The 14,527-nt window shown below is 33.7% G+C and overlaps 1 protein-coding gene across 1 annotated transcript in view; it reads right to left on the bottom strand.

Moving 5' to 3' along the window:
• Nucleotides 1–14,527, bottom strand: part of LOC109046187 (CBP80/20-dependent translation initiation factor-like) — a 59,325-nt gene that overhangs the window by 14,880 nt on the left and 29,918 nt on the right. Inside the window, exons 8-12 of the mRNA XM_042711362.1 lie at nucleotides 12,612–12,621; nucleotides 10,940–11,021; nucleotides 7,382–7,450; nucleotides 1,932–2,409; nucleotides 992–1,291 (exon numbers count right to left, since the gene is read on the bottom strand). Coding sequence (XP_042567296.1) covers nucleotides 992–1,291; nucleotides 1,932–2,409; nucleotides 7,382–7,450; nucleotides 10,940–11,021; nucleotides 12,612–12,621 — 939 coding nt within the window. The remainder of the gene's footprint in view (nucleotides 1–991; nucleotides 1,292–1,931; nucleotides 2,410–7,381; nucleotides 7,451–10,939; nucleotides 11,022–12,611; nucleotides 12,622–14,527) is intronic.

Raw genomic sequence — 14,527 nt, 5'->3', positions numbered from 1 at the left:
AATTGATGGATACAAAATTTATAATAATTATTATTATTATTGAACATAAATAAAGTTGATAATACAGTGCTTTTCCTGAGCTAACCATCTAAATGTACTGTACCAGATGACATAAGGATGTGCTCATATATTGATCTTTTTAAATTTAAACTAAAATCTTATTTAAAATCAGCTTAACTCTGTAAACATAGATATGGCTGTTTGTTGTTGATTTGTTGTTGTTGTTTTTTTTGTGTGGCTCTGATAAGATATGTATGTACATGTGTGTTTTTCTGTATGTGTTTGTTGTTTTTATGTCAGTGATTACCTGCCAAAGGACCACGGATGAAATGGAAACATTTATGTTAAAATTGTGCATCTTCCCTTTTCAAAAAATGATAAGCATATAAATAATACTTAAATAACACCGAATGTTTGTCAAGCTAGACATAATTTAGTTTGTCATGGCCATTTCCAAAAACAGGCTGTGTGAGTCACTTTTTTGGTGTTTTTGGCATTTCGGAACTGATTATAAGGGAAAGAGCAGACAGGAAGAAGAAAAAAAAACTTAACTTTTTGCATTCCACAGGAAATGAGGGTGAACAAACAATGACAGAATTTCATATTGAACTATTTCTTCAAAATATATTCATTTGCTTTCAGAAACTTCCTTTCAAAATGAGGTGAAAGCTTTTGGGGCCTAAAAAGTCCCTTTTGTCCAATGAGGAAATTGTACAGGGTCACTCAGCTGGATTGCAGGCGTGAGTCACATCCCGATACTTCAGCTTCTTCAAGCCCTTCAGAAAAAGAGGAAGAAGAGAAACTGCAGATGCAAAAGAGGAACGAAAGAGCTGAGATGGATGTGGTCGAGAAGCAGTTGGGATGACATTTGCAGACATCTAGCTGTGAATCGTGCAATCTGATTGGTCCTCAGAGACACAGCACTGACCGATAGGAGACAACCCGCAGTACGTGAATGTGATCAAGTAAGTTACGAACATTCAGTTCTTACCTGTAACATGTTGAGTAACAGCGAGCGGAATTTGGTTCCTTCCACCATGAACAGAGCCATCTTGTCACAGAGTTTGGCTGCCGTGGCTGCAAAACTTCGGTCGCTGACGGCCTTGCGGTAAATGGTGTGGACGATCTCGTTCAGCGTCTCCTCCGAGTCGGCCGAATTCTGCGCTTCCACCATGAACGTGGTGAGCTGATTCTCCACGCCGCTGCTGTTATTCCTCATGCTGTTCAGGATCTCTAACAATCTGTCCATCCGGTTCCGCTGAGGTCCGGCCGTCGCCACGGTAACTTCCTCCTGCCAATCAGAGAACAGCAACAGCGGTCACAAGACTTAGAACACTGAGGAACAGCATATAAAATGTTTAAAAGTTTGGGATACTTTTATTCAGCAAAGATGTGTTAAACTGATTAAAAGTGACAGTAAACATAAAAAAATTATACTCCAAATCGTAGCTTGTTATTGCATGTTATTTACATGTTTTATCACATTGATTGTATGCTGTTAACATGTAGCATGTTTCTAGCTTCTTTTAGCATGTTGCTAGCATGTTTTACCACATTGGTAGCATGCTGCTAGTGTATTTAGCATGCTTCCAACATGTTTTACCACCTGATAGTGTGTTGTTAACATATAATGTTTCTAGCCTGTTTTACCATGTTTTCAGCATGTTTTACCACCCTCATTGCATGTTACTGATATAAGTAGCATGTTTCTGGCTTGTTTTAGCATGTTGCTAACATGTTTTACCACATTTACAGTATGTTGCTAGAATATTAAACATGCTTCTAGCTCTGCTTTAACATGTTGTTAGCATGTTCACAGTATTGACAGTATGTTGTTAGGGAATTTAGAAAGTTTCCGGCTTGTTTTAGCATGTTGTTAACATGTTTTACCACACTGATAATATGTTGCTAATGTATTTAGCAGCAATCACCTTCTCTTTCAATCTCCTCCTCAGTCTCTCTTTTGACGACTGCAGTAAACAGATCTTCCCACTATCCGTCTTCTCCTCCTTGTCTACTTTCTTTCTCTCCTCTTTTGCAGGTTCATCCTTCACTCTTTTCTCTACGTGGGGCTCTGGCTCCTCGTGTTTAACATTCTCTGTTTCTTTGGTATTGTGTGTGAGGCCCCTGTCGGCCCCTGAGGGCCCCAGATTGAAACTGTTCGTCTGGTGTTTGGGATGCTGATGCCAGCGGCGGTTCTGGCTGTAGCCGTGATGCGGGCCGCCCTGCCGCCCGCCCTGGTTCTGCTGCCCCTGGTAACCCCGCCCCCCCTGCTTAGTGCCGGCACCTGATTGGTGGTCTGCGTTGGGCTGCTGCATCTGATTGGGCAACTGTTGCTGCTGCTGCTGCAGAGGATTCTGGGATTTCCCAGCAGCCCCTCCTCCTCCTCCAGGCAGGCGCTGCTGTCTCCTAGAATGACAACAAAAACAGCCTGTTATATTTATGTCAATGAGCTTTACGTGTTGTGTGGTGTTTCCAGGGTGTTGCTAGGCAGTTGCATTGGTGTTCTGAAGGATTTTTTGCATGTTGCTGTGGTTGCAAGTGTTTTGGGTAGTTGATAGAGCACAGTTAGGTGGTTGCCAGGGCAATGTTAAGTATTTTGAGAATAAGGTGTTGAAATAATTAGTCAGTGCATTGTTATGTGGTTGCTAGGGTGTTCTGAGTAGTTGCCAGGATGTTACTAAGCAGTAGAGAGGATGTTCTGGGTGGTTAAATAAATAAATACACAAAAATAAATTAATGCACAAAACAGACAAACAAATAAATAAATAATGTATATATATAATAATGTAAATAATGGATGCTGCAGGACACACACTGAACTTTAAGAGTGTTCTGGATGTTTTAGTCAAAGTAAATAAATGAATTAATAAGCAAAGAAATAAATACACAAATAAACAGACATTAATAAAGAAATACATTCTGGTGGATGCTGCCAGGCGGCACAAACAAACAAATAAATAAATACACAAAAATAAACTCAAATAAATGCAAATATATAAATTGATTAATAATAATAATTATTAATAATAATTCTGGTCAACGCTGCAGCACAACAAACACAGACTGAATTTTAGAATGTTCTGGGTGGTCAAAAGAAAAAAAATAAATGCACAAAAATAAATAAAGCAAATAAACACACTAATAAATAAATAAATAAATACACAAAACAAAAAAACAAGTAAATAAATTGTGAGAAACACTGCAGGACAATGCACATGCAATAAGAGTGTTTTGGTTGGTTAAGTCAAAATAAAATAAATTAATTAATTAATTAAAGCAAAGAAATAAATACACAACAATAAATAAATAAAACTCTAATTAATTAAAAATTAATTAAATTAATAAAAAAAATCAAATCATTTTAATTCTTTGAGAATGGCGATGGCCACACAACAATAACGATAACGACAAAGAGGAATGATACCACTGGAATAATTTTCCGAATGATTTTTACTGATGAACGATAAATACACTGACAGCCAATCAGAATCCACCAGGCTTTAAAGAGCTTGAACATTTAAAGTGGCAGATGACAACACACACTAATATACAGTAGTTATCTTCATAGCTGTAGTTTTTGATGTGAATGGGCCTTAACCCTAAATGTGAGCAATAGTAATAGTGAGGACTGGCTTATAAACACCACTAATAATAACCGCAGTCACACTGAGTGTGTTAATGTGTGTATAATGATTTACAGCAGATGTGAGTCAATATGTAAACACCCAGATCTCCATGTTTGCAGCAGGATGATGGGACGATCTGTCTTCACCAGCAGAGTCCAGTCATCCTAAAGACCGACACTGGATTATGGGCTTTGCTGTGTGTATATGACATGTGTATGCATTCTGAGTCACGTGTGAGTGTGTGAGTGCACATTATGTGAACACAATTGCTGCTGCAGTAGTCTGACTATTTACTCTTTTCAAGCAAAGACAACACATTTGTTTACAGAGTTAAACATTTCACAAACAAATTGTAATGGACTTCATCCAAATTAGATGCAAACTGAGTTTCAGATGCATTTTTCTGACATCACTGAGAGCTAAATCCCAACCAATAAACATATTTGATGTTAAATATAAAAGATTTTGGAACAATGAGATTTCACTATGACTAAACAGAAACCAACATGCACAGCAACATAATACCTCAATATGAAACACTATGAACGATATGAAACTTTTGCATGTTGTGCAGCATCTTCTAGTGTCAGCATTGTAGGGTTATTTTAGTTAACTAAAATCATAAAAAAATGTATTTAAAATAAAAACTAAGTGGAATAAAATAAATATTTTTAAAAATTAAACTTACTTTTGTCTCATCCAGTTCCTAAGGCAAAACTTCTAATTTGAGTTTAGTTTAAACTGAAGTACTAAAATGACTAAAACTAAGCTAATAAGCTAAAAACAAACAAAAACAAAAAACTATGACCATTTATTTTAAACAAAACAAACAAACAAATAAATCTGTTTTAGGTTGTTAATTCAAAACAAACAAACAAACCTTTTGAAACTGTTACTTAAAATAAAAGTTAAGTCAAATAAAATAAAAAAAAGCTACAGTAGTTGCCAAGGCAACATTTCTAATTTAATTAACCAGAAGTACTAAAATGACTTAAACAAACAAACAAACAAACAAATAAATAAGAAGCATGCAATAAAAACACAAACATGAAGTACTGAAAATAAACTAAAAATAAATAACTATATAAACATTTAAAAACTAATAAAAATGATAAAAACACTTCAACTAAAAATAAAGTGTAATTCAAAATATTAACAAAAACCATAATAGTATATCAATGAAAATAAAATAACACTGTTATAGAGGAACAAGGTCCATTTTACTGCTTCTACGAAGAATAAACAAGCACAGAGAGTCCTGTAGCGAACATAATCTACAACATCAGCGGACACTTTGAAGACGAATGTTTTCACTAGTGACCATGAGCAAATGTAACCTCTGAGGCATTCTGTGCTCTTTAAAACACTCACGCACACACAATGCCACACACAGGAACCTCCTCGCTCAGAGGACGGGCTTTACCTTTGATTGACAACTTTAGAGCGAGGCGTCCAGGTTAAGGTCATGTTTGACTCTGGTGTTCTGGTTTTACTAGGGGTTAATTTTAGGGGAAGTGTGCTGAATGACAGGTCGGAAATAAGACGTCGAGGTGCTGACCATCACATTCTTCAGGCTTTATGCGGGTTAACCCTTGGCGTCGCTCCACGGGAACATGTTTCACACAGATGCTTCACGTATCTATTCCAGCAGTAGCGAAAATGCAGAAATGACACATATAGACTATCACTGAAAAGATTTAAATGTTTTTGAAGGAAGTCTCTTCTGCTCACCAAGGCTGCATTTATTAAATCAAAAATACTGTAATATTGTGAAATATTTTTACAATTTAAAATAGCTGTTTTCTATGTGTATATATAGTAAAATGCAATTGATTGCTGTGATAAAAGCAGCATCTTTACTCCTGTCTTCAGTGTCACATGATCCCTCAGAAATCATTCTAATATGCTGTTTTGATTTTATAGTGTGTTTTTTCTGATTATTATTAATGTTGAAAACAGTTGTGCTGAATAATAGTTTTGTGGAAACGGTGATACATTTTATTTTCCAGGATTCTTTGATGAATAAAACGTTCAAAAGAACTGCATTTACTTGAAATATAAATCTTGTGTGACATTATAAATGTCAGTTTTGATTAAGGCATCCTTGCTGAATGAATAATATATAATCTATATCTATATATCTATATATATATCTATATATCTATATCTATATCTATATATATATATATATATATATATATATATATATATATATATCTATTTATATGTATTTATATATATTTATATATATTATTTGTTATGTATTTTTATGTACATTGTAAAGAGTGAAAAGCAATGCACAACAATATATATATATATATATTTAGCATTTTAACTAATTTCTTCAAGTGTTCGTCAAGGAAAACTGTGCTTTAAGTTTCTTTAAAAACCTTGTGAAAGTAAATCTTAACCTTGCAAAAATGCAAATGTCAACAGAACATGAAAAAGCATTAAGATGAAAAGATTCTTTGAAGAAAAGTTCAGTTTGGAGTAGATTATGATGACGTCCTTGAATATGTTTCTGAGAAAAAAAATCAAAGCACTTCTGTTCATTTAAAATCAGACATCTGCTCAACAGAATCACAGCCTTCAGATATACAGAGTTAAGTAATATCTCAATAAGATGTAGAAATGTGCATTTTTTTTTTTTGATGATGAAATGAAGGTTGGGTTGGAAAATTATATTGTTATGTTTTATGTTAATAAACCAAACAGCACACCTATCAGAACGTCTCAAAATTATTCTGATTCTCATTAAATAGTTTAAATGCATATTGTACATTGTGTGTGTGTGTGTGTGTGTGTGTGTGCACCTCTCACTGACATACACTTCTAAGCAGCTCAAGAGCCGGATTGAATGTCGTCCACACCCAACCCTTCCTCTCCCTCATTCACACACACCACAATACAACAAAAAGCTCTGAGAAAACCTCTTACATAACATTTACATCAAGTGTTTACTTAACACAAAATAAACCCTGACTGACAGGTCTGTCATCGACGGGAATCTTCACACTTCATACCTGCATCACGGTCAAGTTAAAGTTCTCTCTCACAACACACCATATTTAAATTAACGCAAACAAAAATGAACAAGAACAGAAGAACAATGCATTTGATATCTCATATTGTGTGTGTAAAATGTGTTTGTGTGTGTGTATATATATATATATATATATATATATATATATATATATATATATATATATATATTATATGTGTGTGATCTCACACTTAATAATTTGAAGAATCAAACAATTATGGAATTTTTGATGGCCAAGCTGATATGTGTGTATATACGTATATCAGCTTGGCCATCAAAAAATCCATAATTATTAGATAACAAATGTTTAGCACACCTTTCACCCCACCAGACCTTCTCAACCCATTCCAGCTGAACACCGTAATGACCGTCATCAATATCCCTCACACCCGCCACCTTAATGCCTGTGGATTTGGATTTCCGTACTGGACTTTGCACGGAGATACTGCAGATTAATGATGACTCAACTGAAGAGAGGCAGATGAGGATGAGAACATGCTGTACAGAGGATGTAGGTTGCGCAAGCAGAAGAAAGCAAACAGGACCTCAGGGTCTCCGATCCAGTCAGAAGATGGTTAGTTTGAATCCCAAGAGCAGGTCAGATCCCATAAGCAGATCAGGAGTCCGGTTCTTGTGAGTGAAGTTTGTAGGTGGAAGGACAAGATTGAGCGGACAGGATTTAGGAGCTGGACCCGTTTGAGACACTGACCTGGACACTTGCCGCTTCCCCTCGGCCGGCAGTAGCACCATCAGCTGGACCTGGGGCGGATCGGATCGGCTACGGGTACCACAGGGAGACGACGTGAACAAGGTGGATGGGAGGGTGGAAGCAAGGAGGGATGGAAAACAAGAAGATACGAGACAACTAAATACAACGGGAAGAACAAAAGGAAATGGAGGAGATGGAACAGTAACAACTAACACAAAAATGCAGGAGTGAATAATTGGGACAATTATGAAATCAATTATAAAATAAAATAAAATAATTAAAAATAAAACAAAATAGAATAAGTAATAAACTAATAAATAACTAAAATGTTACAGGAGCTAATAAAATAAAATAATATTTTTTATAAGTAAATAAAAATAAAAATAAAATAAAACGACTAAAAATAAAACAAAATAATTGAAATATAAAATAAAATAATTAAATTAAAATCAAATTAAATAAAAAATAAAATAATTAAAAATAAAATAAAATAGAATAAGTAATAAACTAATAAATAACTAAAATGTTACAGGAGCTAATAAAATAAAATAAAATATTTTTTTATAAGTAAATGAAAATAAAAATAAAATAAAACGACTAAAAATAAAACAAGATAATTGAAATATAAAATAAAATAATTAAATTAAAATAAAATAAAATAAAAAAATAAAATAATTAAAATAAAATAAAATGACTAAAAAATAAAATAAAATAAAATGACTAAAAAATAAAATAAAATAAAAAAAATAAAATAAAATAAAATAAAATAAAAAAAAAAATAAAATAAAATAAATTAAAATAAAATAAAATAAAATAAAATAAAATAAAATAAAATAAAATAAAATAAAATAAAATAAAATAAAATAGGGTTTGAGGGCATCTGCAAAAGGCATCTGCATCTACATAATGCCGTGGAAACCAGAGGGATGTTGCTGTAAATATGAGAAGACAGGATGGTTTTGGTGATGAAAGTTTCTTTAAAACAAGCTTAACAAAACACTTTCTGTGAGCAGCTTGTGCATTTCCTATGCCAAGGATCCTCAAAGAAAAACAAAAATACTGTCTTTTTTGATGCCTTTTGTATGCATACAGTATCATCCCTCTCTCTTCGATTGTGAAGGTCCACATTATTCCTCATTCAGAGGATGAACAGGGTCTTGGTTTATTTCAGTCCATCTGATTGTAGATTTGAGTCATCAGCTGCAAATTCACTTGATATTGAGCTTCTTGAAACATGCCAAAAAGCCGACACACACCTGAGAAGCATATGCCTTTGCCTCAAACTACTGTATGTAAATTAAAACAGGCTAGTGTTATAAAGTAAAATAAAAAAACATTCAAAAGTTTGGGGTTTGTATGATTTATAATAATGTTTTTGAAGAAAAGTGTCTTCTGCTCACCAAGGCTGCATTTATTTAATCTACATTTTAGTAAAACGGGAATAATGTGAGATATTATTACAATATAAAATAACTGTTTTATGTTTGAATATATTTTAAAATGTAATTTATTTCTGTGATCAATCATTACTCCAGTCTTCAGTGTCACATGATCCTTCAGAAATCATTCTTGTGTTCTTTTCATCAGAAGTAACTTTTCTTAAGTTGTTGGCTCTTAAAGAAGTCAAACAGCTGCTGCTTTCAAAATGCTGCAGTTCATAAATGTGACTGCAAAGATGTTTCGATTCAGCAAACTAATCTAAAGAGAGAGAGACAGCGAGAAGAAAGAAAAGGCAAGAAGCAATGCCAACAAACAACTCGACCACAGAGTCCTCTCTGGCAGGAGCAAAGCATTGTGGGTGGCCAAGACCAGCAATAACAGGCTGAAAAAAAGCCTTCTGTTAGAGGAGTGGGAGAGAAAGAGAGAGATGTGGGAAGAGAATCATCTCATGTAGTGAACAGCGACACACACACACACACGAACACGATTCTCTAGATGGTCTTTTCTCTTATATCCAACTTTAGCAGTCAAAGCAGACATATCCTCATATTCTGTGCTCTGAAAGCCAAGTAAAACATGCAAAAACGTCATTTTACACTATTAGTAACTTGCAGACGCAATACTAGAATGTTGTGGGTGGTTACCAGGGAGTTGCTATGCAGTTGCTAAGGTATTTTGAGTGGTTTTATTCCATTGCTATATGGTTGCTAGGCTACTTATTGTTACGGGACGACTTACACAATCAACTTTAAGACCACTAATTATCATAAAATTCACTCTTTAAAATATCTTACAGTAAATAACCTGAACATTTTGAAAAAAAAATATAAAAATAAATAACTGAGATACTATTTACACTATTTTTATATTATTATATTTTTATTGTTATATTTATATATTAATATTTATTCATCATTATATATATGTGTGTGTGTGTGTGTGTGTGTGTGTGTAATTGTATTTTAGTTCATTATATTTCAAGAATCAATAATGTTTATATATTTATATGTTTGCTTATATATTAATATTTATTCATTATAATTTTATTTTTTAATTATTTATTAATTTCATTTTTGGATAAATATTTAGTAATTTTATTGTTTTTGTCATTTTTATTTATTTACTATTTTAATATGCCAGTATAGTTTTTATTTATTTATATATATTCTGTTTTACTTTTTTATTTTAGTACATCAAGCAAACTAAATGAAAACAGAAATGTTGCTTTGGCAACTAACATTTTTTATATTTTATTTTATTTCGGTTTATTCTATTTCAAGAAACAAAATATTTGCTTACATATTTATATGCTGGTTTAGGTATTAAGATTTATTTATTTTAATTTTATTTTTAATAATATTTATTTTAATTTCTGTTACAATTTTTCTTTTATTCTAGTTTATCATATTTCAAGTAAATATATATTTATTTATTTATTTTATGGTTTTAGTTTTAGTTAACTACAAATCCTGACTCACAGGCATCAAGAGCGCTAGTGAAGTTTAATGAATAAAAAGCCTTTATTCACATATAAACCATCTACTCTGTTCCACACGTCCTGTCAAAGCCAAAACCTCAGCGTAAACGTCCTCCAATCCAGCGGCATCACAAAGCAGACATGAGAAGCGTCCACTGAAGACATGCAGTCAGACAAGGACATCAGAGCCACGATGACGAGAGCCTTTCTTCACATCAACAAAGCCACCAATAATACAAAGCTTTTGCTTTCTTTCACCCTACGCTTTCTCCTTTTCTTTCACACAAGTTTAGACCAAAATATTTTCTTTTTTTGCTGTTTCTTAGCAACTGCAAATTACAACAGAGAGCTTTTCCGATGAAGTCAAAGTCAAAACGTAAAAGAAAAAAGAGGAAGTGCTGTTATAGATTAAAAGAGAAGATTCTGAGTAAAGAACATGCAGAAACAGAGTGTTAGGGTTTACACCGAGCACAAACACACATCGGCTGACGCTCTCACTGCATTAACAGTCTGACATGTGTGGAAAGTGTGAGCTGCTGTTTTCTCTGCTTTACGAGTCTAACGTCAGCGTTCTGTACCTAACATGTGCGCTAAACAACAGGAAGAGAGTCGGACAGTAACATTAAGACAGAGCGACTCACCGGCGGTCATTTCTGCGGCGGCGAAACAGTTTTTTCGTGTGTGCGTTTTCGGTTTCATTTTGATTAGGATGGGGAGCATAACCTAAGGAAGGGGGGGGAAATTAAATTGGGAAAAACAATCGCAAGTGTGTGCGATCTCAGTTTACAAGCGTGAACCTCACAAAAAAATAAAAAAAAAAATATATATAAATAAATAAATAAATAAATAAATAAATATTGCATAAATTATGCAATTTGAAAAGATTTTTAGTTAATCATTTCAGGATCATTAAGATTTTTATCATTGAGGTTTTATTTTCATGAGAATTATGCACATTTCCCCAGAAACGCTCATTACTGTAATGTTTTGTTGTAATTCTCAATATTTTCAATGGTGATTTTCATAACTGTTTTATATAATTAAAAAATAATTTAATTATAAATTTTGCACAAAAACAAATTAATTTTGGACAACAATTACAACTTTTAAAATAAAATAAAACAATTAAATAAACAAGAAAAATATTTACAAATACTTGGCAAAATACTACACTTTTTTTTCATAAATTATGCATGCATCTCTGATGTATTTGTAAAAAAAAAATACTTGAGCTTTATATTACTATTTTGCATTACAGTAATTTTGGATAAAATTGTCAAATATGACCCATTACTTATCAGTTTAGCAATGATTACAATCCATTCAAATACAGATGGTTAAAATCAAGTCCCACCCTTCATTATTCATAATACTGTTTCACATGAAAATACGTCATGAAGATGTGCGTATGTTTGTGCATGTGATTCATGTGATGAGCTGAGTATTCCTGAACATCATCTACAAAATATCACAAACTACAGATAAAGGTTTTCCAGAAAGAAAAAAAAAACATCTCTTGGATACTACAGGAGGTTAAATCACCAAAGTTTATTGACAAGATCTGGGAAACAAGTACTGGTGCATGATGGGTAATAAAACCCTAAACTCTGACAACCTTCCATTTCACAGCATAATGGAACATTCTTGAGCTCTGAGCTGTGGTGGCAGCATTTACACACACACACACACACACACACACACACACACACACACACACACACACACACACACACACACACACACACACACACACACACACACACACACACACACACAGTCCTCAGGGTTTCTCTTTCTAACCCTTCTGAGGCTCTGAAGCCAAAACCACTGTGTGCTGATTGGCTGGCTCTGATTGGACACAGATGTGGCGGGAGATTAGTGTAATTGGCTGCTTTTCCTCATCGGCCTGGTAATAAAGGCTTCTGACGCTTAACCCCGCCCCCGCACAGAAACCCTGCCAAAGCCGGACACAGAGAGTCGCCAGCCATCACATTTATTACAAGAAATGACAAAAACAACTGATACTTAAGAAAACACAACCCCAGGACGTATTCGTGACGATGGCAGGAATATACACATTTGACTGGCTCAGAGACTAAAGTGAGAAATTCAGTCAAAAGAAAACTTTACTGTAATGCATCTGAACATGACTTTTTTAATATATGTATACATATACATATACATACATACATACATATACATATATATATTTTTATAGTTTGTATACAAATACAACAATGATGCATGAAGCATGAATATTTTTATATTCTTAATTGATTTATATATTAAACTTCATATTTATTATATAAATACTATATATATGCTTGTGTGTGCATATATATATATATATGGAAGCTTAATTCCGCCACAGAATAAAAACACTTAAAAAAAAAAAAAATTATATATATATATATATATATATATATATATATATATATATATATATATATATATATATATATATATATTTTTTTTTTTTTTTTTTTTTTTTTTTTTTTTTTTTTTTTTTTTTTTTTTTTTTTTTGTTCAGTTTTTCTTGCAATTTTAAGTAATAGACTAATGATTTTGAGTCTAAATTTTCTGAGATTTCTTAATTTTCATCTCACAATTCAGATTTTTTTTTTATTTCTTCATTGGAATAAAAAACAAAAACAGTCACTGCAACTTTTTTTAATTTCATAATTCTTTTCCCTTGCATTTGCGAATTTATATCTCACAATTCAAAGAAAAAAAATGCAACGAAAATGCAAAAGAAATAAGCTTCCATAATATATATACTACAAGTCAAAAGTTTGAAATAAATAAGAATATATAAATATTATTAATAATATAATATAATATTTAAATCATTTACTAATACAAATAAATATATTTCCGCAATACAGTAATGAGATGTAACTTGACAGCTGAGCAAAGATTAGAATCCAAACAAATACAGATGGCCAAAATCAAGTCCTTACAATATTCCTGCTATTGTTTCACATGCCAGAAATCCTCAATTCAGAGGAGAATTAAATCTGATGAGTGTTTAGATATGGGTCAGATGTCCATATGTAAAAATGGCCCATATCAGATACCAAAAAGTCTAATCTTATAAGCAATTTGCCGTTTACATGCAAGAAACAGGATCTGATGTGTTCCAGATGTCTGTGGAAAACAACAATGCATCCATCTGACAGTGTGAATGCAGCCTTAAAGACAACGCAAAGACTTGTGAGGGTACAGCTGTAATTTTGGGTTTCATCCCATCAGAATCCATCAAGTCAACGAGTTTCTAAACTTCATGAGGATCTTCCTTATGAGAGAGGCGGGTCCTCAAGCGTCCATTTATCTTCAGCGTGTGTGTGTGTGTGTGTGTGTGGAGCTACTGTTGCAGTCCTGCAGGATGTCACAAGTTGGACGTCTCCGCTCTAATGTTCTCCAGATGATAATCGCAACCACACCAAACACATTCAGACTTCAAAGCGCCTAAATATGTCAATGTTTGCACAAGCGTGAAACCGAGGAAAGCGAGGCACGAGTTTTCGTTTGCCATGATTAAAGTCCTCAATTATGATTCATGCACAAAAAAGTAAACTATTACAAGCAAGCACAAAGACATCAGGTTTTCTTTGAGACATATTTTAAAAAACATAAGGAATGTGATGAATAATCTCCAGGGAGGAGACCTTCGGTTTATTTGAAATAAGGGCTGATTATTATTTTTAAATGTGAAACAATGTGAATGAGCGTGTATGTCCTGTGCGCGATGGCAGACGGATCAAAGCCGGTGACACACAGATACACACACCACACCGTTTGGCACGTCCCTGCTGAGCGTGACCTTTGACCCCGGGCTGTAGGATTGTTGGTCAGTGTGTATGCGTGACTGCGGAGGGTGTGAAGGCGGGGGAGTCGCCCACGGCAGGAAACTTATGCATAACACCCCATTCCAGAGGTCAAAGATCACAACAGAATCCTTGTTTACAGAGTGGGGAATGATGACTCCTCCCACTCTGCCCTGATTGGTCTGCACAGAGAGCAAGTGATGAGGTAACGATGATGTAACAGTGAGGTTACGATGTCAAGCAAATGTCTGTCTCTCACCATATCATATAAAACCCCACGTCCAGTATACAACATTAACTACAGAATAGCATCTTTCTTTTGTGTTGAATTGAATAGAATAGAATTACCATAATGTACCTCATAACACAATTTAATTTGCCCCTTTGTCACTATAGCTATAT

Source organism: Cyprinus carpio, chromosome A21 (assembly GCF_018340385.1).
Source record: "Cyprinus carpio isolate SPL01 chromosome A21, ASM1834038v1, whole genome shotgun sequence".
Classification (NCBI taxonomy): Eukaryota; Metazoa; Chordata; class Actinopteri; order Cypriniformes; family Cyprinidae; genus Cyprinus; species Cyprinus carpio.
Note: the sequence above shows the minus strand (reverse complement) of the source record. Positions and strands in the feature narration are given on the sequence as shown.